The sequence below is a fragment of the Lemur catta genome, chromosome 6 (assembly GCF_020740605.2).
Source record: "Lemur catta isolate mLemCat1 chromosome 6, mLemCat1.pri, whole genome shotgun sequence".
In the NCBI taxonomy this organism is placed as follows: Eukaryota; Metazoa; Chordata; class Mammalia; order Primates; family Lemuridae; genus Lemur; species Lemur catta.
This window is the reverse complement of record NC_059133.1, coordinates 246948-274910: the sequence shown is the minus strand read 5'-3', so window position 1 is coordinate 274910 and position 27963 is coordinate 246948. Positions and strand designations below refer to the sequence as shown.

The 27963-nt window shown below is 53.9% G+C and overlaps 1 protein-coding gene and 1 long non-coding RNA gene across 7 annotated transcripts; one reads left to right on the top strand and one right to left on the bottom strand.

Moving 5' to 3' along the window:
• Positions 1-413: 413 nt before the first annotated feature.
• On the bottom strand, positions 414-14325 carry RABL2B (RAB, member of RAS oncogene family like 2B). Of its 6 annotated transcripts, none has more exons than XM_045555296.1 (9): positions 14245-14325; positions 12573-12723; positions 8275-8304; positions 7017-7096; positions 6127-6242; positions 2443-2554; positions 2007-2104; positions 1586-1669; positions 414-1415 (listed from the first exon to the last, which is right to left on the bottom strand). In XM_045555296.1, exons 2-9 carry the CDS (start codon positions 12677-12679, stop codon positions 1317-1319), a joined length of 726 nt encoding a protein of 241 aa, XP_045411252.1. In that variant the 5' UTR covers positions 12680-12723; positions 14245-14325; the 3' UTR covers positions 414-1316. The 6 variants fall into 6 exon arrangements, with proteins under 6 accessions (XP_045411252.1, XP_045411251.1, XP_045411255.1 ...); XM_045555295.1 differs by having other exon boundaries at positions 14151-14306; XM_045555299.1 differs by having other exon boundaries at positions 6127-6206; positions 14151-14306.
• Positions 14326-14414: 89 nt separating this feature from the next.
• LOC123640736 lies at positions 14415-17338 on the top strand. Its single transcript, XR_006736040.1, has 3 exons — positions 14415-14796; positions 16147-16260; positions 17294-17338. It is a non-coding gene; the product is annotated as an uncharacterized LOC123640736 (long non-coding RNA).
• Positions 17339-27963: the final 10625 nt, after the last annotated feature.

Sequence of the window (27963 nt, the reverse complement as noted above, 5' to 3'; positions counted from 1 at the left end):
ATGAAGAGGTGTCCTTGTATGTGAATTCTATCTCAACAAACCTGTTGTATTTTAGAGGAATACTTACTAGTCGTTTACAACAACTAACATTTTGGGGTTTTTCTCTAAATTCCACCTCATCAGGGTAATGCATTCTTGGAAACCCTGGTCAGGCGAAATACCTTACACCGCACAAGTATCGCTAAAGCAAAGGGGAAACATTTGTCCTTGAGCTCCCAATTTAATACTTACTCTTTTTAAAACACCAAATTCCACCGAAACGGTCTCTATCGCAGTAAATCAAGAGCTGCCCTGAGCTGCCCCGTCACAGGCCAAGGCACCCTCCCCTCATCACTGTGCTGCGTGAGCTGCGAGTTCCGTGTCTGTTTGCTTAGTACGTTTCAGCCCTACAAAGCACACACACGTACTCAGTGTTTGCATAAGTCAACCTTTACTGTGAAAAAGGAAACAATAAAAACAAAATAAATTAATGAAAACAATGCAAACGCACAAAACGATCATAAAAACACATGAGCCAACCACAAGTTCTGGAGGGCAGGGGAAGGCGGTGGACGGCCGCCCTGCAGTCCTTGGGCCCCCACAGGGGCACCGTGTCCCTCCAGCCCTCGGGACAATGACAGGACGGTTTTAAAGGAAGCTCTTCTTAAAGGTAATGTCTTGTAATCCAAGCGGGTGTCCTGTGGTTGAGCTGTGTTGACCCCTGATGTTCAACAGTGCTTGTGCTTACTAGGCTAGACCTGCCACGGGTTTGACTTAGCTCCAACGGGAAGCCTGTTCCTGTGATCCCGCCTCACCTAGAAGAGCTCCTGAAGTGGAGTCTCAAAAATCTGCAATGAACAGGTGTCTGCTCAAGAACGTTTTAAAGTAAAGATGGTTGGGCAAGTAAAGCGGGAGAAAGGTGGGGGCCCCGGAGTCTGTGGGGGTGGGAAGAGGGCTAGCCGCTGCCTCGGCAGAAGCGTAGGGAAGTCCCTGAGGTCAGTGTTAGGAAGAAAGAAACCAATGACCTAAATTTCCTTTTATTAAAGAGACACCCAAGCATGTTCCCTGATTCTCTTCACCGTCTAGCCTGGGGAGCAGGGTGCGGGGAAGGCGTTAGTTGACACTGATTGCTAATTCTGCTTCACGGAGGTCTGGTGTGGACCTCTCACCCTATCCAGAGAATTTACGGTGCTGACCTCGTCCCTGTATCAGGAGCCGGGCAAACAGGACAGGCAGGTTTACAGGAGGTAGAACAAGGCAGGGCCTGGAGGTGCCTCCACTCAGAACTGGAGGCTGCTGAAGGGAGGGGTATTTGGACAGGGCCCAGCCCCAGCTCATCAGCGGTGGGCAGAGGCCGCCTCCTCTGACGGGCGCTCGATGCTGCCCCTCTGCTCCTGGTCTGGCACATCCTCCTCCTTCTGCTCCAGTTTGAAGTTCTGTGAACAAGGTTTCCGGTGAGGCCTGGCCCTGCATTTGCCCAGCTGGGTCCCCGATACGTTTTGGGGTGGCAGATGCAGGCAAGAGCTGCTACACTGGGTTATAGTCCATTATTTCTGAAGAGAGGTCCTGTTTTTTCTATCCCGTCTGACACATGGACCTGACCTACCTCGAGCTCCTGCAAGACCTCGTCCATGAAATCCTGGGAGTTCTGCTTGTAAGACACGGCTAATCGGATCGCGTCATTGAAGAGCTGGGGGCAAAGCAGAGTGGTGGGTGGGAGCCCTGGACTCCACCTGGCTGCACCCACGGGCCCCACCATTAGTCCGTGCAACACTCCACCTCTAAAATCAGCAAGCTCACCCCTCAAGGCCCCTTCTTTCCATCACCCTGACCCCACACGTGGCCAACGGCATTTGGCCGCACCACGCACTGGCCTGTCACCCTCTCCCCTCGCTGCTGCACACAACCCTTCACGGTCCCCGTTCTCTCCAACACGCCTGCAGCCAACCCTTCTCTGCGTAGCTTCCCCGGTGACTGGACCCCCTGGTGCCCCAGCCTCACCAGGTGACCTCTGCAGTCTACTGTACCTTCACGACATTGGTACCATCAGCAGCTGAGACGAAGTACAGGGGCAGGGAGAACTTCCTGGCAAAACTGAAGCTTTTTTGGGTCACCTTTATGTCTGCTGTAGAGAAAAGATAGGAAATTGGCCTGTCCGTCAAGGGAAGGAGAGAGGGGTCTGCAGGATGAGTCACTGGAGGCCCCCATTCCAGAAAGTGGGATAGGCAGGGATCAAGGACCATGTCCTGGAGAGTTCAGGAAACAGGGATGTGTGTCCTGGGACGGGGGCGGCCTGGTTCAGTCGGCATCTTTACAAGGAAAGAGCGATGCAAGCAACCACGCCTTGAGTCTTGGGAAGGAGGACCGACCACTGGTGGCCGCCCTCCCCAGGGGAGGAGGAGGAAAGGTGGGGTGGTGGGTCCCCCATGAGTCGCTGACGCACGGGGACAAGGATGGCCCCACCATCAATTTTATTGGCCACTACGATGCACGGGATCTCTGGCCTGAATTCCCGAAGCTCTGTATACCAGGTGCTCAGGTTCTTATAGGTGACTTTCCTCTGTACATCGAACACCTGCAAAGGGCAAAGGAAGGAAGACAGCTCAGGTATGTCAGTGCGTCTGCATTCTACCTCCAGGTGACTCACACACCTAGGCAGGTGAGCACGGGCACGTGCCACAGTCTGGGGGACTCAGACACACGCTGTGAACAGCAGTCCCTCTCGCCACAGAGGCTGCACCTGCCCCCCTCGGGGAGGCAGCCCCCTGGAACCTCTGGATCCAAAAGTGTTTTTAAAAGTCTTATTCCTTTTTTGTTACCTTGTCATCTAATCCTGTTTACCTACTTTAACAACTATAAACCAAATCAACTTAATAATCAATATAATCTGTTAAATATTGTCAAGCTTTTTTTTTATTCTTATTTTTGCTTAAATTATTCTAAAACTCCTTTGTAATAAATACAACTATTTCTAGAGCTTTCCTTTAGTTACCATTGATTTAATTTTCGGCTTTTGTTAATCTTCTGTTCATTCTTTAAACTTTTTATTTTTATTTATTTATTTTTTTTTGAGACAGAGTGTCACTTTGTTGCCCGGGCTATAGTGAGTGCCGTGGCGTCAGCCTAGCTCACAGCAACCTCAAACTCCTGGGCTTAAGCGATCCTCCTGCCTCAGCCTCCCGAGTAGCTGGGACTACAGGCATGCGCCACCATGCCCGGCTAATTTTTTCTATATATATTTTTAGTTGGCCAGATAATTTATTTCTATTTTTTTATTAGAGACGGGGTCTCACTCAGGCTGGTCTCGAACTCCTGACCTCGAGCGATCCACCCGCCTCGGCCTCCCAGAGGGCTAGGATTACAGGCGTGAGCCACCGCGCCTGGCCTCTTTAAACTTTTTAAAAGTAATTTTTATCTTCTGTTATTTGTAGCCTATAATTTTGTTACCTTTTTACACTTTAATGTTTTTACCTATTTTAAAACATCAGCAAGGAGCACGAGCACTGCGGACTGGCTCTAGGGTAGGACCCTTGAGACAGTCCTGAGCTGCCGCTGCAGGGATCACAAGAGTGGCCTCCAGGAAGGAGTCACAGGTCCAAACCACCCTAGTACCACAAGGTCGGGGACAACAGCCCCGTCACTGCTGGGACGGCTGACTTCATTTCGAAATCACCCAGGCCTCTGTGCGAGCAACACGGTGGCAGCTCAGGCCTGGGGGCTGCCCCGCATGGCAGTGGGTGGTGGGTCCCCAGCCAGCACCTCGAAAGGCAGCAGGAAATCTGCCTAGAATTTCTTCCAGGCGACTCACCGGGCCCAATTTCAACAAGTAAATACATTCTCTTGAATTCCCAATGAAGACTTCTGAAAAAGCATGCTTGGAATGAAACTCGTAGGCACCTTCTGGGCAGGCCTGGTTTCCCGAGCACCCTTTCTGTTTTGGAGGGGGGAAGGGGCGGGCTAGAACGAGCAGCATCCCTGCCGCGAGGTTTCATGGTGGGGTGGAGTCCTGACTCCCTCTGTGACCGTCAGCTCCCCAGTGGTCAGGTGAGGGCTTCCCACCTGCCAGGCCCCGGGCAGTGGATGGGGCTGGTGGCAGCACCTGCAGGTACAGGGACGCCGGCACGGAAGATGTCCCCAGTCCTCAGAAGAGGGTCTGGGAGGAACCGATGGAGATGCATCGAAGGCAGGAGGAGGTTCCTCTGAGCTGAGAGGTGAGTTCAAAATACCCCCTGCCAGAGCAGGCGTGAGACTGAACAGCTAGCACTAACCTTCCCAGTTCGTGAGGGCCGGACTTCTGCAGCACACTGCCCCATGTGCCAGACCCCACCATGCTCTTTTGTTTAGTACCCTTATAGTTATTAACATCAAAATTTTTGGAAATTTTCAAGGGAATTTGTGCTTAAGGGGCAGTGGCAGCAATCAGGCGAGGAGCTCCTCCCTTTACCACCTGCAAAGGGTCGGGAGGGAAGAACCCTCACCGTCCTCGGCGCTGCTATCTGTGCTACCCACCGGTGAGCTGCTGGGGGCCACACCTGCGTCTTTGCACCCCGGCACCCCGCACACGCACGTCACACACAGAATTCACGTGCTAGCAGTGGTCAGGGTGTTGTGGGCACACAGGAAGGAGGAGGCTCACGGAGTGGGTGGCAAACAGCGAGGCGTGAGAAATGGGCAGAGTGTCGAGTGAAGGGCGTGACCATGGGATGGGGGCAAGGGACAAGCCGAAGGACGTGCAGAGGAGCAGGCAGCAGTGAGCAGAACAGACCAGCTCCTCCTGTGCTCCTCACAGCTGAAAGAACCCTGCTCAGCCGTGCATCCCCCAGGGCCCCGGGGAGGCCACACATGCTGCAGACAGTCACCAAGCGGGAGGGAAGGCTGGAGGGTGGCTGGCACCTAAATGCCGTGGGGCGCCACGGCAGACTTGTTGGCAAATCATCCACCCCACCTGCTCTTCTTATCATGTGACTGCCCCCCCCCCACTGAGAGGCGTTATCTGCTTCTCCCCTGTGTGACACAGGGGGAGTGAGGCCACGTAACTCCCAGGGCTCGGCCGTGAAAGGAAATACGACTCCCGCCTGGTTCTCTCTGGGTGCTTTGGTTGGGATCTGGCTGCCACTCCGAGAGCAAGCTCCCATCAGCCCACGTGACAAACTGCACAGAGACACACGGCACAGAACCGCGGATGTCCCAGCCAGCGGCCAGTGTGTGTGGCGATGCCTCGGCGGGATCCAGCCTGGGATCCAGGCTCGGGTCTACTCAGCTGTGAACTTGGACACTGTGGATTCCTGATTCATCAGAAAATGGTTGTTTTGTGTCACCAAGTTTCGGCTTTCATATTAAAGCCGGACCTTGAGTGCTGTTCGAAGAAGTTTGAGTGACTGGGGTTTTTACTTAGTGACGATTGCTAGGGTTCATAATTCAGAAAACCAAGCTATTACTTCATGCATCATAGATGGCTGATAGTCATGAACGTGTTTGTAAATGGACCAAAAAAAAAAAAAAAAAAAAAGGCATGCTCCTTTCAGCATCTACAAGTGGTGGCCTGAACACCAAGCCCGGGGATGCGTGTGTGGGGACGTCTGAAGGGTTCCCTTCTCCGTTCTTGCCTCTCCCACAGCTGTGTGTCGGGTACTCTGGTGGCACTTACTGCATGCTGGCCACTGGCGTACAACCTTGAGGACTGTGGCCCAGAAAGCCAATGAGAGGCGGGGAGGGCGAGTGCCCCGGGACTGCTGGGTCCACTCAGCCTCAGCTCTGCCTTAGAGAAGAGCCACAGGCACCGGCCGAGGGAGGCCCTGAGAGCTTCTCGGAGAGGGGGGCTCCTTCAAGGAAGGGCTGTGGCCCTGTCTCGGCCCCACGTTTGCCTCCTGGACGCTACAGCGGATGTTGAAGCCCTGAGCTTGCTGGTCCCCCTGGTGCGGGAGTTCTTTACCTTTTCTTCACCCTCCCCACCAGAAGAGAGCCCACCGGCTCCAGTCTCACCTAGAAGCTCCAGAGAGCGTGTGTGGTTTGAAGCTTCCCTGGGCGGCCCCGACCCCATTCTCACAGCACCGAGGTGTGGGTGGCAGGGCTCAGGGCTGCCAGGCTCCTCAGCCCTCAGCCCAGACCTGCCCACCGCCTCTGTCCACCGCCCACCTGGTGGCGTACCATGATGCAGGCATGGGCCTTGTGGTAGTAGGAAGCGTGCATGCTCTGGAACCGTTCCTGGCCTGCCGTGTCCCAAAAGTCTGCAACGAGAACACAGCTCTGACTGCTGATGGGGGCTGGAGGGCAGAAAGAAACACATGCCCTGAGCATTTCTGTGCAGATACAACACACGTGTGGCACAAACCCCAACGCATGTGTGGGGAGCACAGGGAGGAAGGGAGACCACACAGCTCCACACGTGTGTCCCCAAGACACCGTCCACCTGGGTGCGCTGTGACAGCTGTGTGCGCACCAGTGTGCAAGGGGGACCTGGGCCGGGGACCAGGACGAAGGACAACGCGGAGAGGAGCCTTGGGAGGAGAAGGTAGGCTCCCCTCATTCCCACACATAAGACACAGGCCCCCCAAGGTCAAGAGTAATCTGACGTCCCATGTGTGCTGACCACAGATGGTAGACACAGTCAGGCCGGCTGAGTGGCCTGGCCAAGGAGAAGGTCAAAACCCTGTGTGGAGATAATGTTTTGGCCACATTTGTTATTTCTTTAGACTGGCTGAATGAGAACCCATGAAACGAGGAAAGCTACTCCTTGTCAAAGGCCTCTCTCTCTCTCTGTTCCTCTTCCCTCTGGCAGGCAGAGCCGACTGGCTTCTGCTTTTCTGAACCCTGTCCTGGCCTGGACGCCACATCAGAGGGCTCGAACTTGGCCCCTGTGTGCCCCATTCCACCCTCCCTGGCCTCCTGGCTCCTGAGCTTCTCCTGATCACGCCTTGATCCCACCTGGGGTCTCATTGCTTCCCCCTGACTCTCTCCCACGGACCTTTTCCCGTCTCCCCTCCTCTCGCATTTCCTCCCCCGTGAGGGTCGGCACGGCCTGGCCCCATGATGCTCACCCACGAGAACGGTCTTGCCGTCCACCGTGGCCGTGTGCTTGTACAGTGTCAGGGCGTACGTGGACAGCTGCTGTGGCTGACTGCATCCAGGTTAGGGAGCAAAAACCAACAAAAGGGGAGGTAAGGAAGAAGCTGGCAGCAGGGGTGTTTGGGGTGAGGAAATGGATCCTCCCCTTCCTTTTCTTTTTGTAGTTATTTATATTTTAAATGAAATGAATGCTGCGGACAGAGGATCAGCTTCAAATACCGCTGCATAAGCTCCATGGAAGGATGGCGGCGGGGAACTGGGAGAGTCCTGGCCATCTAAGTCTGAGGTAAAACAGAATTTTACAAAGGAGGTGTCGCAAACAACATCATGTAGTTGGAAAATGTTAACTGAGGGTGCTCCAGCTCCTTCACGGATGGTGCTCTTCTAGAAAGGAAACTCTAACCCTGGATAGCAACATCATCATTCTGGAGAAAAAAGCTCCTACAAGCCAGAAAACTGACAAGCTGTTTATAAAAAGTGCAGATGGCCTGTACATGAAACCCTAACAAAGGCCTGGGGGATGATGCCCACTTGAAGCTGTAAGATGCCAGGCGGCTTCACTAGCAAGGCTGAGCTGATGCAGGTGTGCTGGGTGCACAGGCTCCCCTGGTATAAGGTGGGGCAAGACCTACTCAGGTCCCAGGGTGACTGCCGAGCTTTGGGGTGCTGGGCCTATGGCAGGGGACAACAGGGTCCAGGGGCTCTTCTTACCTACAGTTCTCAGTGGATCTACCGGGGAAGCCTTTTAAAAACCTCCCAGTTGCTGGGAGGAACTCAGTCCAAACCTGCACAATATAACAATTCATGGGAGGAAGGAGGGACAGGCACCTCATAGTTTACCACATTCATTTATATCAGAGATTTTTTAAATATTGGGGGGCCCAAACTTTGAGGTCAGAAAGGCTAAGTGACTTGCCCAAGATCAGACGCTACTGAGGAGGAGGAGGTGGATTTTGAATACAGGCATGTGATCAGATCAGGTGCTGTTAGCTATTCTACTGCCTTCCTAATATAAAACAAATCCAAACACGCGTAAGCTCCAAAATGTACAGCACTGATTGTGTGATGTGACGTGGGTCAGTCGGCGAGAAAGCAGAGTGAATGAAACCCGTGTACTCCCTCATCCATGCCTGCCCGGACTGCCGGCGCAAAGGGGTGGGCCGTGGGGTAGAGACACGTCAGTGTGGAAAGACCGAGGAACAAGGGGGCATTTCAAATCTTAAAGGATACAATCCATCCATGAGAAATCTCTCCATGAGTCTGCAAGGAGAACATGCACAGTGGTCAGGTGGCGTCCCTGTCTCCCCCTTTCCCCTCGTTTGTCACCCCCAAGCTGACAAGCTGGAAGCCACTCCTCTTCCCCACTCATCCCATAGCCCATGTGCAGGCCAAGCCTGGGAATCACCATCACCAACCCCTCATAACCAAACAGCTCCCATCACTGTGAGTGTCAGACCGGCCCATGTGAGGCTCTCAGACCCGTTACTCCCACCTCAGCACATCACTGCACGTAGAATCATCCCCACTTTACGCACAGGAAAACTGAGGCCAGGAAGGCTGTGCCCTACGCCCAAAAGCCATTTCCCCCAAATTCTGCGGATCCTTCAGGGCTCTGCTCAAGTGTCCCCCAAGCAGTGAGACCATCCTCAGCAACCCTGCACTGCACATAACACTAGCTGAAATAGTAAGTATTTTACTTATTTGCTGTCGTTCTCTCTCGATTTAAATGGAATGTCCACGAGAGCAGGTTTTGAATTTGTAGTTCACTGCTGCAAGCCCAGTGACAGGACGGAGACAAAGGGACAGCGGTGCTCACTCGATACTTGAGTGGATGAATGTGAGCAGTTAGTGAGCCAGATTTAGTACATATCCCTGGATCTAATGAGAGAAACACATCCTTTTCTGGCTTTCATAACCAATGACCACTAATTAGACCACGTAGTAAATCTAAAAAAAAAAAAATACCCTCAACAGATGTCAGATCATGTCCTCTGACCACAACGCAATTAAGTTATGAATAGAAAATCCAAACTAAAGTTCAACAACCCTATATTATAAAATTAAGAGATAATCAAACATATAAAACCACTTATAAATATCTTATAGGTTAGAAAAGAAATCATAAAGGATACTTAAGAAATAGTCAAGATTGAAAAATATAAAAGTTCCATATAGTAATAATTTCTGCTTATGGGAAAAGGCAGATGTACTTTTCCTACTCCCGAGGACAATTAAAACCTCTACACAATATAGAAATCAAATAGAAGAATCTGGAAAATAGAAGGCAGATGGGCTAGGGATCAAGGCACTCAAGGACCAACACAGCATTAAGTTCCCTGGGTTTTCTTTGTGCCTCAGACATCCCAGATCTGGGGCTAGAGAAGCAGATACACCAATGGCCATAGACAACAGAACCCCCCCCAAAACACCACCAGACTGTTCTCTCCAACCAGAGGAACAGGTAAGGGTGAGCGCTTTGGGACAGAAAACATTTAGACTACAACCACCATCCAAACACAACGGAAAAATCGTAGCCCCACCTATAAAGGCCGAGGCTATAACAAGGCACCCAACAACACTCCCAGCGGGGCTGGTGTCACAGAAGCCCGACCAGAGCCAAAACGTTCATCTCTGTCAGACAGTAACGAGGCCCCCACCCAGTGTCAACAGAGCCTGGACTGCACCCCCTGACAGTGATGAGGATGGGGGGTAGGGGTGGGGGCCGCCCCTGCTGAAGTGGTGCCACAGAAGCAGCCAGCTAAACAGGGCCAGGCGTGGTGGCTCGCGCCTGTAATCCTAGCACCTTAGGAGGCCGAGGCCGGAGAATCACTTGAGGCGAGTTTGAGACCAGCCTGAGACCAGCCTGAGCAAGACCCCAACTGCGCGCGCACACACACACACACACACACACACAAAAGCCAGCTAAACAGAAGGTTTGAGTAAGAGTCAGAGGCTCATAACATGATACTCAAAATGCCCAAGTTTCAACAGACAATTATTCGTCATACCAAGAACCAGGAAGATCTCAAGCTGAGTGAAAAAAGAAAATCAACAGACTTCTAGAGATGACACAGATGTTATAATGATCTGACAAGGCTCTTAGAGCAGCTGTCGTAAAAATGCTGCACTGAGAAACTACAGATGTGCCTGAAACGAAAATATAGACAGTCTCAGCAAAGAAACAGAGTTTCAGCAAAGAGACTATTTTTCAGCTAAGAAATAGAAGATATAAAGAAGAACCCAGTAGAATTTTTAAAACATCTGGAAATACAATAATGAAAATGAAAAATTTACTGGATGGGCTCATGGTAGGATGGAGAGGACAGAGGAAAGAATTACTGAACTTTAGAACAGAACAAAAGAAATTACCTGCCATGAACAAGAGTAAGAAAAGAAACTGGCAAAAAATAAACAGAGCCTTGGGGACCTGTGGGTCTATGAGACAACGTCTGTCTCACTGGAATCCCAGGAGGAGAAGAATAAGAGGACCAGGGCTGAAAAAGTAATAGAAAAAATAATGCCTAAAAACTTCTTTAATTTGGCAAAAGACATAAACCTATACAGTCAAGAAGCTGAGAAAAAGTGAAATAAGAAGGCCAGGTGTGGCCGGGCGCGGTGGCTCACGCCTGTAATCCCAGCACTCTGGGAGGCCGAGGTGGGTGGATCGCTTGAGGTCGGGAGTTTGAGACCACCCTGAGCAAGAGCGAGACCCCGTCTCTACTAAAAATAGAAAGAAATTATCTGGCCAACTAAAATATATATAGAAAAAACAATAGCCGGGCATGGTGGCTCATGCCTGTAGTTCCAGCTACTCGGGAGGCTGAGGCAGTAGGATCCCTGAAGCCCAGGAGTTTGAGGTTGCTGTGAGCTAGGCTGACACCACGGCACTCTAGCCTGGGCAACAGAGCAAGACTCTGTCTCAAAAAAAAAAAAAAAAAAAAGAAAAGAAAAAAAAAAGATCAAAGAACTAAACTTAACTAAAACTGTAAAACTCTTAGAAGAAAATATATGAGAAAATCTTCATGACTTTGAACTTAGAATAATTCCTTAAATATGACACCAAAAGCACAGGAAATAAGAGAAAAGTTGGACTCCCTCTAAATTTCAAACTTGTGTACATCAAAGGACACTATCAAGAAAGTGACAAAGCCAACTCACAGGATGTGAGAAAAACTCCCAAGTGAGTTAGAGAAAATGAAAACTGGCATAAAATTGAGTCCAAAGAAATTAAACGAGAGAAATAAATTGAAAGACCATGAAACCTTGAACCAAGGTTTTCTCACTGACTCACCTTCCCTCAGATACACTGTTCTCACCACGGTGTTTGTATCTGGGATGTTTTGCCTGAGATACTGCTAGGGCTGGGGACTGGCTTGTCTTCTAAATATTGTGGCTGTAGAGGCCAACGTTATGGTAATCTTTGATGTCCTGTTAACTACGTAGATACTCTTTGTTAGTATTATTTTATATGAGGCTTATGATAGACGAGCATTAAACTTGGGGGCTGGGTAGCACGGAGTTGGCAGGCACCTGGTGTCTCACACCCGGCTATGTCCTCCAAAAGCTCCATGAGTTATGTAGCTGCCAATCTGTTCTCCACCTGCCTGCCTTTCTTATTTTCTCTTTGTTGGTTTGAAACTGAGGTGGGGACAGAGGGGGTGTTATTTATTGGGCAGCCTCCCAAACTACAACAGCTACCCTCATTTTTGTTGTATAGGCATGCTGTTGAGGAAGGTCAAAGCAACTGTAAAGCACTAAACTAGAGCTGGGGCGTGTGAGTGTGGGGTGGGGAAGAGAGTGAGAGAGAGAATATGAATCCATGAAGATGGCCTCAAAACCAACACAGCACCTAGGGAATTACTGATAGCTATCCAAGCCCAAGGCTATGTTAATAAAAATGAAAGCAGAAAACAGGGTGGGCCCGGAGCACTTGGGAGGGAAGACTAAACCAAACCTCTAGGTGGGGGCAAGTCTACCCTCATCCTGAGAAGGCAGAAATGGACAATGTGCCTTCTCCAGACCTAGACAGGTGAGAAATGGAAATAAGCACTGCAGAGCTCCCCTTCACCCACACCTGTGCTTCTAGGCACCGAATAAGCCAGTCTTCACGATGATTACAGTCAATCATCCTTTCTGCCCGCTCTTCTCAATCTCAGTGAATCCCTCCAGAAAGCATCTTTATCACCTTTATTCAATATGTCGTCAGTTGTGTGGTCACTTTCCTCTCTTCGTTCCCACTCCCCTGTCCTTGCAATCCCTGAGCCCACAGACCACAGACAGTATCGTCACCTGCTCCACAGCTGTCAGGACTTATGCAAATGCTCCAGTTTCTCAGTCCTATGACTTGTCCCCTCCCCGCGAACACACACAACTGCTGATGTGATTCCCCTTGTGCATGACTGGGCTCCAGCCAAGACTACACCCCTCACCATCCCATGGAAGCTATGCTCCTCTGTGCCTTCGGAGGACTTTTCTAACACCCAGACCCACTCCGGGCCTGGTCTTTCTTCCCTAATGTCCCAACATACTTGGACTTGCCCACTGCACTGTCTCCCAGGCAGATGATCTTCACGTTGTCATCAGCATCGTATTTCTCTTGGTCCAGCTCATAGGGTTTGGTTCTGTCTCCTGCCATTGACTCCTCTCTGTAGAGAGGGGTCCAGGAAGGGGGTCTTGTCACTGTTTGGGAAGAGCAACAAGAGGCTGCTGTTAGAGAGACGAGAGGTTCCCCCCACCAAATCTATTTCTTCCTTTTCCTGCACAGGAGAGCCAATGAGCCAATGAGAGAGGGGCCCCAGGACACACACCCTTCTTCACTCACCACCAACTTGGCTGCTACCTGCTGAGCCTTGGGGTTGTCACCTTGCCCCATGAGATCCTCTTAGGGCGGGTTCCCTTACAGAATCTCCCCACTGTGGGTATGCTCAAGCCACACCTCCTACTCCCACCTAGACAGACGGCATTCTAAAGCCATGCTGAAACCTTACAAGTTCAACATATGAAAGTTTTCTCACTCCTGAAACACGAACAAAAATGAGTACCCATGTCACCTGGTTGATACGAGACACCGTCTGCCAAAAAGCCCAAGCTCTCATCACCGACTACACAGCCAAAGATGCCTAACCCATGTTCCTGATCCTCTGCCCTCATGCCTCTCACCTCCCCTTCATTTTCCATCCTACTGCAACCAGCACGTGCCCCGCAAACTGAGTATTCCCCAAACCCTCTTTTCTAGGGGTATTTCAACCTCTACTAGCTTCCAATACCTCCTAAATGCTGATAATGCCAAAATGAACCTGCACCCAGACTGCTTCCCTCCATGCCAGTCTAGCCCACCCAAATGCTGCTCCTCACAGTCACCATCTGTACATCACCAGCCACCCAGTGCCAACATCTAAGTGTAACATCATCTCTAGCTTTCTTCTACTCCCCTCACACCCAAATACTACCGTGTAAACATTCCTAAAAATGTACCACAGTCCAGACTCGGAGTTAGCTGGGCACATACAAATGACACGATGATGACAACCCAGCAACAAAGACTGGACCTTACTGAGCATGCACCATGAGCAGACAGTGCGTCGGGACCAGACGACACGAGACAGAATCACGGCAGAGTCTACTGTGGTGGGAGCTATGACAGAAGTGTGCACACGGTAAGGGGTGGAAATGTCAAGAAGGAGCCCGAGTTTCCCCGACTGGGGTCACGGCACAGCTATTGCCTCTGCACAGGCAGGGGCCGAGCGTTGTTTATCGAGGTACGCTCAGCCTCTAGCGCAGTTCCCGGGAAGTGGCAGGTGCGCGGTAAGCACGGCGAGGGGTCTGCACCCTCCACCTCCACCCTGTAGACACCGAGAGGTGTCTGCAGCCCAACCCAGCCGTATCGCTCCATGCGCGAAGGCTTTCAATGGCTGTCGTCGTCCCTGAGATCCAGGGGGCAAGCTGTTTCACCAGACAAATATTTTGAGGCCCCAACCACCGGCGCATGAACCCACCGTCCCGTCCTTCCCCCGACCGGGCCCTCCCTTCCGCCCAGGCCCCGAGCACCGCCGGCGAGGGGCGGTTCCCGCACGCCGAGCTCGCCACCCCGGCGGATTCGTCCTCACATGCGGTCCCAGGCGAGGGCTGGAGAGACCGGGGACGCCGCGGGTTAGCCCGCCCGCCGCCAGCGGCCCCTCGGACCCCACGGCCGCCCCGAACCTCGCCGCGCCTCGGACCACGCCAGGCGGCACAGGCTCACGCGCCGCCGCACTCCGCTTCCGGCTCGGCCAGCGTCCTTGCAGCTGCTACGCAACCGCGCAAGGACCCCAGCAGGGCTGCCCGCGCGAAGGCCTGAAAGACCCAGCCGGCCGCAGGCTGCCCATCGCGGGGCCTGGCCGGAAGGCGGCCGGCGAGAGCGCCACTGACCCCGGCCGGCTGGGGGCGGGCTTGGGCCCCAGGACGGAGGCGGGGTTCGCGCGGCCGCAGGCCTCGGGCAGAGTGGCGGGGGCTGGGCTGCCCGTGCTGAGGCTTCGGTCGCGGCCGGGGTTAGGGGCGGCACGTCAGGCGGGGGAGGCGAACGACCAGGAGCCCTCCCCACTGTGTGCCTCTGGGACGTCTCGACCTGTCGACGTTTGTTCCCCACGAGCCCAGGCAGCGTGACTGAGCAGGAGTCGGGAGCGAGGCCGGTCCCCTGCCCCACCGGCAGCGCCTGCCGGGCCCGCTGCTGTGTCGCCTGCCTCCCTGGAGCTGCCCTTCCCGTGGGACAGACAGGTGCGAGCCACAGGGCTGTAAAACCGCGGAGGAGTCCTCTGCGGAAAAATGCCCAAGGACAGGGGAGAAGGCTGACGGGGGCAGGAGGCTGAGCTCCGGTGGGTCATTGGGCGAAACCAGGGCAAAGTCCTGTCAACAGAAAAAAAAACCCAAACTCTGTACGATAATTTAAAGAGGTTTATTCTGAGCCGAATACAAGCGATCATGGCCCGGAGAGCCACGTCCTGGAAGCCTTGAGCGAGTGGCCTCACCATGGTTGGATTACAGTTTGGTGTGTACATTTCAGGGAGACAGGAATTACACGCGAAGTCATAAATCGATACATGGAAGGCGTACATTGGTTTGGCCCGAAATGGCAAGGCATCTCCAGGCGAGGATTACAGGTTATAGGAGGGTTTTAAACCCTCTTATAAAGAATCTTTAAGATTGTTTGATTTGTAGTTGGTTAAAGAAATGAAGGCTTGGAATGTTTTAAGGCAGTCTGCTAATTATAGACAAACCACTGGACACACACGGAGACTCAAGTGATCTGTTAAGTAAATTGGTGGCCTGCAGGTGTGGTTTAACCTTTATCTTACATGGCTTTAGGCCTGTTAATGATTTGGTATCTTATTTTTACAAAGAATAACTCCAAAAGGGACAGGGCGTAACTAAGCGTGTCTGGCAAGTCAGCTTTAAGGTTTGTGTGGTGGTGGTGGTGGTGGAGTTCCCTTGGCCAAGCGTGGGTCAACCGGGGTGCTTAAGACTTTATTTTAGTTCACAGTCACTACACACGGGCTTTCTGGCCAAAAAGCCTGTCTGAATGAGGAATCCCCCCGGACCCCACATCTCTGTCTAGTGACTGTCCCTGCTCTGGCCCCAATGCTCCCGGCCATAAGACCCAAGTTGCCCAGCTGTGTTCAGAGCTGAGCCCCACTTCTCCCCCTGCTGCAAATGTTGGGATGGTCCCTGCTTCTATTCCCCTGGCGCTGAATAGAGACTTCCTTACCATGCTTTAATAATGTGACTGTGGGGGACAGGGCTAGGATGAGAGGGTCAGATTAGGGTTTGGGTTAGGGGTGGGCGTAGGGATAGGGTTAAGGGGTAGGGTTTAGGGTTAACGTTAGGGTTAGTGTTTAGGGTTTAAGGTTAGGGTTACGTCCCCACTGGGCTCCCAGGGATGCTCGGGAGTGGCAAGCAGGGACAGCCCCAGGGAGGAGAGACTTTGCCCTCTCAGTGGGGCTTCTCCTCTCCCTCCCTCCTCGTTTGCACTGGATGGATTAATAAAGCCCTTCCTGGAGGGATGTGGCTCTCTCTCCCTGTCATGTGCTGCCTTCCTGGGTCTCACACCGCATATCACATCCTGAATAGAAAGTTGCTGAGTGTGGCTGAGAACCCCCAGCAAGTCCAAATCCTGTGTCGTGGACTCCAGCATCCAGGGCACGCGGATGTCTGCGATGCCCAGGACCCTTCGGACCCTCTCAGGTAAGGTCCTTTCAGGTGAGGCCCTTCAACTGAGGCCATGCTCAGGTGAGGCTGCTCTCAGCTGGGCCCCCCCCCCCCCTCAGGTGAAGTCCTTTTCAGGTGAGGCCCCTCTCCGATGAGGCTCCTTTAGGTGAGGCCGCTCAGCGAGGCCTGCTCAGGTGAGGTCCTTTCAGTAGCTCCTTCAGCTGAGGCCCTTCCAGCAGAGGCCCCTTTTACCTGAGGCTCCTTTCTGATGAGGCCCTTAAAGGTGATCCCCCCCACCCCCCAGGTGAGACCCCTCTTAGGTGAGGCCCTTTCAGGTCAGGCCCCTCCCAGGGGCCTCCCTGATTTTCTGAAAGACACAGGACAGTGAGCCCATCTGAGTTTGAATTTCCAGATCCTGGCTCCCAAGACTCTGAACTCGGAGTTTAACTGGTTCCCCAGCAAGGCCAGGAGGGGGTGCTCGCCACTGTCACCCCGCCATGAGCACCGAGGGCTGCAGGGCCGGTGGGGGCCGGCAGGGGGCGGAGCGCCCGTCATGCCCCGCGGCTTTGCCCCCGTCATGCCCTGCGGCTTTGCACGCGTGCCGCCATGTTAGCGTCGCCCCGCAGGGGCCGCCTCCCTGGCGACTGCCGGCCTGGCCTCAGACCCGAAGCCAGAGCGAGTGCGACCTCCTTGTCCTCACTCAGACGTGAGGCCCCGAGGGTGAGTGCGACCTTCCTGTCCCAGCCCCACGGGCACCGCCTTCCTGTCCGCAGCCACCTGCCGAGGGGCGGCCGGTCCTCAGAGACCCGGGAGGGGCTCCGTGTGGACATTTGGACACGGGGAACCACAGTTTCCACCACACTGGGGTCCCCACGCCCAGGACGTGGCGGCCACGGGTGTGACGTCAACGCAGTGGCCTCTCCACCCTAATGGAGTATCAGACTCTGAGCTGGACGTGGCTCTGGCTCAGCCTCTGGGAGGAAGTTCGTTGTCATCTCTGTTTCACTGGCAGGGTGTTCAGGTGGTTGTTCATAAACGTAGTTTCCTTACAGTAATTTCCTCCTTCCAGGGAACGTGCCATCGCAGCGCAAAGTCCTCCGTGTCCTGCCTTCAGAGTCTCCAGCGTCATTGCTGTGTGAGGTCTGCTACTTCACGGTAAGTACTCCCGTGTGTTTCACCGTGTGTTTTGCAGCAGCCACACGCTCCCCGGTCATCACTGTTAACCCCGAATCAGGAAATACACCTTTCTCCCTGACAGTCCAATCCACCAGGCGTGTTTCACCGCCTTTCCCAACTGGGAGAACAATGTGTCTTTCCCTTCGGTTCCAGTTTTCTTTTTCTGGAACTGTTTCTGAGACTATCCCTCAGTTTCCCAGCCTTGGCAGATCTAAAGAGCAGAGATGACTGCAAGGTGGGTGTGGGCAGCGCTTCCTTGTGAGCAGCACAGGACTGCCATGGCCTGCAGACCCTGAGCGGTCCTGCCTGCTTCCCTCTCCCATGCCATCTACCCCAGCTGCCTGCAATCTACTCTGCTTTCATTTTTAGATGCACAGCCGGCTTTTGGTGTCTCAGGGCTTTTATTCGGGTTCTGTCAACCTGTCCACACAGTAAACACCCTTAGCAAATTTTCTAAGGCTTTGCCCAGCCTAGGCCCTTAAAGTCACAGCAGTTTGTAATATCTAACAATAGAAAAAGTGGATGATGTGATTTTTCAAAAGACAAAAAAATTTCCTTCCTTCCTTCCTTCCTTCCTTCCCTCCCTCCCTCCCTCCCTTCCTTCCCTCCCTCCCTTCCTTCCCTCCCTCCCTCCCTCCCTTCCTTCCCTCCCTCCCTTCCTTCCCTCCCTCCCTCCCTCCCTTCCTTCCCTTCCTTCCTTCCTCCCTCCCTCCCTTCCCTTCCTTCCCTTCCTTCCTCCCTTCCTTCCCTTCCTTCCTCCCTTCCTTCCCTTCCTTCCTCCCTTCCTTCCTTCCTCCCTCCCTCCCTCCCTCCCTCCCTCCCTCCCTTCCTTCCTTCCTTCCTTCCTTCCTTCCTTCCTTCCTTCCTTCCTTCTTCCTCTCGCTCTGTTGCTTGGGCTAGGGTGCCGTGGCACCAGACTAGCTCACAGCAACCTCAAACTCCTGGGCTCAAGCTGTCCTTCTGCCTCAGCCTCCCGAGTATCTGGGACTACAGGCATGTGCTACCATACCCAGCTAATTTTTTCTATGTATCTTTAGTTGTCCAGCTAGTCTCTTTCTATTTTTAGTCGAGATGGGATCTCGCTCTTGCTCAGGCCAGTCCCGAACTCCTGAGCTCAAACGATCCGCTCACCTCGGCCTCCCGGAGTGTAGGGTTATAGGTGTGAGCCACTGCTCCTGGCCCCCCCCAAAATTATTATTTGATATATCATGTATAAGAATCACCTTCGATTTATATATAAACCAAGGAAATATAGCTAAACAGAGTTCATATTTGGGATAATCAGTAAAGAAAAATTAAATCTCACTGCCAAATGAAAGGCAAATGGCCCAATTGATCATGGAAATTTCATAAGAATTTACTGAACCACATGTTACCTTACTGTAATTCTCTAGCTGTGTGTGTGCACATGTGCATGCACCCCAGTTGCAAGGTATCTCAGGTTTGCACACTTATGTTTACATCACCAATCGATATAGTTAAGTGATAAAATCCTAGTCCATATTATGATAATGTATATAAATATTTGAAAGCACCTTTTAAAATTTCACCATTTTTACCACTTGTGAATATGTAATTCAATGGAGAGTCGTATATTGACCATGTTGTGCTACCATCAATTTATTAATAGCTCCAGATTTTTTTTTACTTCCAAAGGAAACTCAGCACCCATTAAAAAGTCACTTTCCTTTGCCTGTCCCCCAAGCCCCTGGCAAGCACTAATCTATTTTTCATCGCCGTGGATTTGCCTGCTCTGGACATTTCATACAAATGGACTCATATAATATGTGGCCTTTTGTGTCTGATTTCTTTCACTTAGGACGTTTTCGAGGTTCATCCATGTTGTGATATACATCAGTACTTCATTCCTTTTTTCTGTAGAATTAAATACATACAGCATTCAGCATTCTTAAGTGCACACTTCAGTGGCATGAACCACATGCACATTGTTGTGTAACCATCTCCAGAATTTCTTTCATCTTCCCCAAGTGGAACCCTGTACTCGTTAAACACCCACTTCATATTTTCTCTTTCCTCAGCCCCTGAAAACTACTCCAGGTACCTCATAACTAGAGCATACTCTATTTGTCCTTGTGTGCCTGGGTTGTTTCACTTAGCACGATGTTGTTACGTATGTCAGAATTTTCTCATTTTTAAGGCTGAATTATATTTCATTGTGTGGATGGACCACATTTTATTTTTCTACTCATCTGTCAGTGGACACATGTGTTGCTTCCACCTTTTGGCACAGTGAATGATGCTGCCACGAATGTGGGTGTTCAAGTCCCTGTTTTCAGTTCTTTTCAGTATATACCCAGAAGTGGAATCACTGTATTGTCAGGGAATTCCATGCTTAATTTTTGAGGTACTGCCATAATGTGTTCCATAACAGCGGCTCCATTTTACTTTTCTCTTTCCTTTTTATGCTGAATAATATATCAGGTTATGATATACCTAATTTTGCTTATCCATCCCTCTGTTAATGGGCATTTGGGTTGTTTGCACCTTTTTGCTATTGTGAACAGGGCTGCTATAAATGTTCATGTACAAGTTCTTGTTTGAACACTTGTTTTCTAATCTTTGGAGTATATACCGTGGAATGGAATTGTTGAACTATGGTAATGCTACGTGTAAATTTTTGAGGGAACATTCAACTATTTTACACACAGCCTGTACCATTTCGTATTTCTACAAAGAGTGTTTAAGGGTATCCAGTTTCTCTGCATCCTTGCCAACACATATCTTTAATGTTTTTTAACAATAGCTTTTCTAGCGTGTGTGAGTGGGTATGTCATTGTGGTTGGAATTTGAATTTCCATAATAACTAATAACGTGTAGTATCTTCTTATGTGCTTGTTGGCCAATTGCTTCTCTCTCTCTGTGTGTGTGTGTGTGTGTGTGTGTGTGTGTGTGTGTGTGTGTAGTGTGTATTTTAAGCTCTTTATCCATGTTGCTATTTGGTTGTTTGTCTTTTTCCTATTCAGTCTTAAAAGCTACTTATATATTCTGGATAGCAGACCCTCATCGGATATATAATGTGCCTCTTTGGGTTGTCATCTTACTTTCTTGGTGTCTTTTGATTTCCAAAAGTTTTTAATTTTGAGGAAATTTTCTTTACTGGCTATGCTTTATAGTGTCAGTTCTAAGAAACCATTCTTACACCCAATGTTATGAAGGTTTTTCTCCATGTTTTCTTCTAGGGTTTATGTTTTTACCTCTTACATTTTGGCCTGTGGACCATTTTGAGTTCAGTTTTTCTGTGTGGTATGATGTCAGGGTACAGTTTCATTCCTGTGCATGTGGATAGTTGTCTGACATCACTTGTGGAATTTAGGGACCTGTCGTGGGGTGGGCAGAGACAGCCGGGTCCCTGACACAGGCCATCAGGGTCCTGGGCAATGGTAATCTCATGGAACCCCTTTCCCTGGGGCCACAACCCCCTCTCCTGCCCCCTCCAACCTGAGGCCACGAGAAGGGCCTGGCTCAAGCTGGAGCAGAGAGCTCGCCAGCGCCCAAGTCCTGCCGCTTAGGTGAGGGCCATCCGTGCCGGGTTCTGGCCAGCCCCACCTCTTCCTGCAGGGCAGAAAGGCCAAGGCCCCACCTCTGCCTGCGCCTGTCTGCAGCCCTGTCACTGGGCCCTTTCTGGGGAGGCTCCTGGGGGCCTCCACCCTCCCCCACCGGGCCGCCTGTGCCCCTGGCTCTGAGGGAACGAGTGCTGTCCCCAGGAAGCTGGGGTCTCCCCAGGAGCCGGCTGGCCCACAGCTCTGTGGTGACAGCAGTGACAGCTGCCACTCAGGTCAGTGTTCAGGATGGGCACTAGCCAGTGACACAGGGACCCAGGGGACCTCAGCACACCCAGAACACCCTACCACATTCCCAGAGGGCACAGTGGTGACAGAAAGCGGAGCCAGAGGACGGGGACATCTGGCTGATGGCCCAGCCCCCTGGAAAAGCCAAGGCACGGGAACACGCTCACATCTGCACATACATGCACACGTAGCACAGGAAAGGCGGGGGACTGGAGAGGAAAGAGACGATGAGGTTACGGTGACAGACAACTAAACACAAAGCACTGACCGCAAGTGGACACAGCCAGAAGTAAGCTGAAACACAGCTGTTTCCACAACGGCTGACAGGGACAGGGCGATCACAGGGTTGTGGTGGGCGGGACAATGTCCTTGAGCTTCAAGAATGCACGGCAGGATGTGAAGTGGGGTCTGAGGGTACCTCAACACACATCCCAATGTCCAAGAGGAAATATGTGCAAGTATATGATGAACATGCACATGTGTGCACACAGTGCAGGAACACGTGCACACACATGCACAGCACAGGAACATGCATACGTGTGCACACAGATGGAGCAAATGGCACAATGTCACAAGTGCTGAGTCTACAGGTGGTGGTTTGCTGCCACCTCTTTGGTGCTTTTTGTTCTATTTTTCAACTTTTCTATGTATGTGAAAATTCCCCAAGTCAGAAGTGGAGAGTAGTGCAGAGGGGCTGGAGGCAGAGGGGCCGGGTGAGCTCCTGGCCACACGGAGGGACAGGCCTCCACAGCCTGGGGACACAGACACCTGCCCACAGACTCAGCCCCCTCTGCCCACTGGAGCCACCTGCCCCCAGCCACGTGCCAGCACTGTCCTCGCTCATGGGAGGCTCGTGACGTGCAGTGACAGCTTCTGACAGGGAGAGCAGAGTTCACCCCAATCTGCTCCAAGGCCAGACACCCATCACAGGCCCAGGAGGTGGCAAAGGTGGGGACTGAGACTCAGGATGTGGCATCAAGGAGTCCAGAGACGCTCTAGGAACTGCATTCTCCCCCGAACCTGCCCCAGACATGCGAGGTCTGGTGCCATCCCTGGGCCCTGTGTTCCAAGAAGAGCAGGTGTCTCCAAGCACAACCACATCCCGTGTCCTCACCGCCCGTTAAAGCACAGAATCCACCCCCCAGATTTGGAACCGTGGACCTCTTGGGAAGTCTGCACGACCATCCCTCCCCGAGTGTGGACCCTGGGCCCTGGAAGGGAAGCCACCTGGCCAGGACAAAGCCCATGTGGCACTTACTGATCTTGCTGAAGACGATGTCTGCGTCGGTGACAGTCACGTTCTTCCGGTTGATCACCTGGCAGTCCTTGCACAGCTTCGACCAGTTCTTACCGTGCATCTTCTTCCCTGTGGCCCGCGTGTCCCCGTGCACTGCAAAGCGCCGGAAGGCCTCCTCCAGGGCACTGAGTGCAGGGGCCATGGCAGCCGCCCCCTCACTGGCACCTTTGGACTCTAGTGACAGCTGCTTGGCTGCCTTGTCCTTGGCAGGGTCCCCTGGGGAATTAGGGGGTGTCCTGTTGGCTGCTTTGGCGGGTTTGGCCTTGCTGTTGGCCATGTCGCTGTGGGAGGAAGGAGAGCAGAAAGGCATTCTGCTTCTCACAGGGCCCAGCATCGCTGGCTGGCCCGGGGACAGGACAGGACACGCACTGCACGTGCCACGGCAGGCTCAGGATATGCTCAGAGTCCAGAGATGGGCAGGGCCTCCTCAGAGCCCCTCAGAGCCACCTGCCCCGCAGGTGAGTGTGTGTCCAGCTGAGGAGACAGCAGGGCCAAGAGAGGCTGGGAGGCACTGCTGCCCTTCTGGCACCTGGACCCCGCCCGCTGCCAAGCTGGTGGGTCAAGGACCCCACCCCCCCAATCAGTTAAAACCATCAGCAAGAGCAGAGCCCAGGTAGGAGCCAAGCTGGGCACCCTGGGGGGCTCCAGGCCAGGGAGGCTCAGGGTCTGACCTGGCACAGCAGACCCTGCCTGACCCCCCAGCCACAGCTACACAGCTCCCTCCCTGGGCCACTCCCCCCTGCAGCTCTGGGGCTGCCAACCCCAGGAAGGGCCCAGAGCAGCCTCAGTGCTGAGCCTTCTGGCCACAGGACTGAGTCTTGCCCAGGGGAGGGTGAGCGGTGACCCTCAGGACGTCCAAGGAGGACCTGCCCCGAAGCCCAGAGCCCAACCAGCGTGCAACGGCCCCTCAGGGCCAGGGAGGCTGTGGGGGCTCCGGGTGGGGAGCGCAGCCATGCTCGTGGACTTTCAAGGTGCCCGGCCCCCCGAGGTGGAGGCTGAGGAGGTGCAGGGCCATGCCAGGCACTCCGGGTCTTCAGCCATGGTGTGTGCCTCAGCCACAAACACTGACACGGGGCCAGGTGGGACAGGCAGTGGGTTGCTGAGGCCACTTCCCCCCCAGAGCCAGCTCTGTGCCAGGGCGGGACCCCAGGGAGTGACCCAGCCTGTGGCTCTAGACCTAGAGGGGTTACAGCTGCCTGCCTGGGGAGCCAAAGCCCAGAGGCCCAGCGGCAGCAGAGACCCTCAGAATCCAGACAAACACAGCCTTGGCTGGAGGGTCAGTGCCAAGAGCAGCATGCTGATGTCATGACTCTGAAGTTCACGAATCCCCTTCAAATCTGGGGCTCTGAATTCCAGTTATGGCCAAGGTATGGCGGGTGGTTCCTGAGTGCGGCTCCAGCTGAACTCAAGCTCCTACGAATGTTCCAAAACAGCCAGAAAAACCCAGATGAAGCTCACTGGGCTGAGGCTCTCTGGGACTGCACAGAAAGCGCAGCTGCCCCAAGGAGGCTGTTCCTGGCTGCACCAGGACCCCACACAGGGTCGGGGCTGGGGCAGGAGCCGCGAGGCCGGAGGGAAGAGCAGAAAGTTAAATCAGAAGCCTCAAGGGCATCGGCCTGAAATGTGAAGCCCGAGGCCCCCCTGGTCCCGGAGGGGCAAGGAAAGGCCGCGGGGTGTTGCGCTGACACCATTTCTTTGTCTGAAATAGGAGCTTCCCACAGGGCCGGCCGTGGGTTTGCCACGGGCATCTCTGCAGCACGCAGACGGCTAAGAAGGAAAAGCTGTTAAGAAATTACTGGAAGCAATAGTGGGTTCAGTGAGAACACGTGAACTTCTTGTGGGTGTGTTACTCTTGGTCAAAGAGAAAGAAACCTTTTATGAGGTTTGGTGCGAGTTCTATGGTCTAAGAAACACCCTATCAGGAGAAAATGGGCTGGAAGAAAATGTCCGTGAGGGATTCGAGATGCGCCATCCCTGCTGCCGGATTGGCGCCATTTCTCCCGAGCATTCCTCTGTTTCACAGGCGAACTCAGCCTGCCGTGGTGGAGGTCGGAATGCATCGCGCACTGACGCTGGGACAGCGCAGCGGAACCCGGGAGGGGACGGAGGAGGGGCCGGGGCCGCAGCAGCCTCGCGGGGCGGCCCTGGGCGGCCCTGGGCGCTCACGCATGATGCCTGAGCCCGCGCAGAGACCGGCCTTCGGGGCAAAGCGAGACTGAGGACCGAGCGCAAGCCCTGCCCTCGTGAGGACGGCCTTCTGGCGGGAGCACAGGTGCGAACACACAGGTAAGCGCTGCGATCCCAGGCGGGAAGCGGTGCCGGGAGGAGCGATTGCAGCAGGTAGGGGGGCCGCGCGCGGCAGAGGCGGCGGGAACAGCGTGGTCCAGGCGGGCGCGCGAGAATGTTCCGGCGCAGCGTGGGACGCAGCCCTCCTGCCAGGCGGGCGCCTGGTGCCGGTTCACCGGCTGTGGTCTGCGGACACTGGGTCGCGTGCCCGGGCGCCGAGGACAACAGGCCCGCGCTGTAAACATCTGAGCAAAAATGCTCCCGCCGGGAACGTCCCCATGCGCAGCCGCTGCCCTCGGGTTTGGCGAGCACCGGCGTTCCGGGAAGGCGAGGCCGTGAGCGACGCGGAGGAGGGAGTGGACGCAGGAGCCACGCGGCCATCTGGAGCGGGACAGCGGGGCGGCCAGACCAGAAGGCGGCCTGGGAGGGAAGTCCGGGAAAAACGAGCGTTGATGTCGGGGCAGCCGAGGAGGCTCTGGAGCGTGGAAAAGCGGAGCCCCTTTCAACTCCGCCCCGGCGTCAGCCGGCCGGGACTGGCTCCACCGACAGGAGCCGGGAGCCGGGGTCTGCGCGCGCGTTCCCGGAGCGCGGCGCAGCGCAGGGCCCGGCGGCTGAGAGCCGGTTCTCGGGAGACTCCTGCGGGCGCCAGCGGCCTTCCCTGCAGCCGAGCGGCCCCTGGGATGAAGGACAGGTAGGGGGGCGGCGCGGAGGGGCTGCAGCCCTCAGGGACCGCGGAAGAGACGCCATGACAGGGCACGGCAGCAGGTGGCTCACACACGCGCCCAAGCTTTGTTCTAGGTTTTTGTTGTTGTGGTTTGCCCTGAACGTGTATTAGCCTAACAAAATATTAAAAAGGCTCTTTAAAATAAAACTAACAGAATGAGTTAGGCCCTGTGTGCTGCTGCGGGAGGCTGAGCGAGGCTGCTGCTTGTTCCGCGGAGCCACACGCGCCTTCCGGCCGGCTGGGGAGGGCAGGAGGAGACAGCGGGCGGCACCTGTCGGGATGGGGGTCTGTACTCTGCAGCCGGGGTGCCGGCGGGCATAGGCGGGGCTGAGGACAAGGGTGCGACCCTGTGTGCTCTTCTCTGTTGTTTGAATTGCCTCGTTAAATCCATGTGCTATTTCCATAATGACAGTAATAAGACTAAATTTAATTTAAAAAGAAATTGAAGATGCAAGCAGAGATTTATCGGACTATGGAGGCGTCCAGACCAACAGTGAGCCTGGAGGCCTGTAGCCTTTCCCGCCCCAGGCCCCGCTCTGTGAGTGCCCTGCACCTCCAGATGAGCACCCTGCAACCCTAGGTGGGTACCCTGCATCCCAGGTGAGTACCTCACACGCTCAGGTGAGCACCCTGCACTCCCAGGTGAGCACCCTGCAACCCTAGGTGGGTACCCTGCATCTCAGGTGAGTGCCCTACACCCTCAGGTGAGCACTCTGCATTCCCAGGTGAGTGCCCTACACCTTCAGGTGAGCGCCCTGCATTCCCAGGTGAGCTCCTGCACCCGTAGCTGGGTATCCTGAACCTCTCTTCTGATGGCCTGTACCTCTGGGGGTCTCCTGCAAGAGGGATGTGCCTCTGCCCCATCCCCTGGCCTTGAGTCCCCTGCTCTGACCAGCAGCCTACCCACCAGGAGGTGCTCCTTCCTTGCCAGAGCCCAGGGAAGCCTGAGTGGGGCTGGTGGAGTCTTGCAGGGTCTGTGGGCCCAGGCTGTCCTGAAGGTGAGAGCAGGGAGCTGACAGATGTGTCCTCTGAATGCCTGACAGACTATGTTATCAGATTTGCATTTCAAAGGAGGGTCTGGAAAGGCAAAACCAGGGCAGAAGCTGCAATTACAGACCTCAGAGTGGAGGCTGGGGCAGCTTCACGCCCAGAGAGGCAGCTGCCCTGGGGGAGCAAGTGCCCTCCCGCAGTGCCACAGGCCTGGACACTGCTGCCCTCATCCCCACTGGGCTCAGACACCTGAACCGGCCTTGCCCACCAGCTCACGGGCCTTCCCTGCTCAGAAGAGGCCCCATGGAACCCACTTCCCAAAATGAATCTCCCTGGAACTTCCTGGCCACTTGCCTGCCTGAAACAAAACCTGTAGAAATGTGATCCAGGATGTCACAGGCAGAGGGACAACTGCCACGGCAGCCTCAGAGCAGAGACACCAACAGAAGGACTAGAAATTGGGGTGCCAGTGAGGTGACAGCAACCTGGGCAAGGAGCCTGTGAGCAGGGTCAGGTCCTGTCACTTGGACCAGGTCCCTGTCACTAGGACCAGGGGCCTGTCCCTAGGACCAGGTCCTGTCCCCAGGACCACATTCCTGTCACCAGCACGAAGGGCCTGTCACTATGACCAGGGGCCTTTCACTAGGACCAGGTTCCTGTCATTAGATCTGAGTTCCTGTCACTAGGACCAGGTCTCTGTCACTAGGATCACATTCCTGTCCCTAGGACCAGGTCCCTGTCACTAGGACCACGTCCCTGTCCCTAGGACCAGGGGCCTGTCACCAGGACCAGGTTCCTGTCACCAGCACCAGGGTCTGTCACTATGACCAGGGGCCTTTCACTAGGATGAGGGACTTGTCACTAGGACCAGGTTCCTGTCATTAGGTCTGGGTTCCTGTTACTAGGACAAAGTCTTGTCCCTAGGACCAGGGACCTGTCACTAGGACCAGGGGCCTGTCACCAGGACCAGGTTCCTGTCACCAGCACCAGGGGTCTGTCACTATGACCAGGGGCCTTTCACTAGGATGAGGGACCTGTCACTGGGACCAGGTTCCTGTCATTAGGTCTGGGTTCCTGTCACTAGGACAAAGTCTTGTCACTAGGACCAGGGACCTGTCACTAGGACCAGGTCTCTGTCACTAGGATCATGTCCCTGTCACTAGGACCAGGTCCCTGTCAGGACCACGTTTCTGTCCCTAGGGCCTTGTTCCTGTCCCTAGGACCAGGTTCCTGTCACTAGGACAAAGTCTTGTCACTAGGACCAGGAGCCTGTCACTAGGACCAGGTTGTCCCATGGGGATAACCCATCCCTGCGGATGAAGATACTCTGACCTTGGCATCATGACCTTTACCCCTAAATCTTCATAACTCAGGTTCTCAGCTCGCCCTGCGTGTCTCTGCCTGGCAGCAACCAGCACCCTGTGTGTGGGTGCCCTGGCCTGGGCCCCTCTCACCGA

Bases quoted from the DNA above. Each gene is read 5' to 3' on its own strand.
- RABL2B (XM_045555293.1), bottom strand. The intron at 8,305-12,572 runs GTATGTTGGGAC...TTCTCCTTGCAG, and splicing joins AGTGCAGTGGGCAAGTCCAA to ACTCATGGAGAGATTTCTCA. The intron at 1,670-2,006 runs GTACAGTAGACT...CTTTGCCCCCAG, and splicing joins ATGGTACCAATGTCGTGAAG to CTCTTCAATGACGCGATCCG.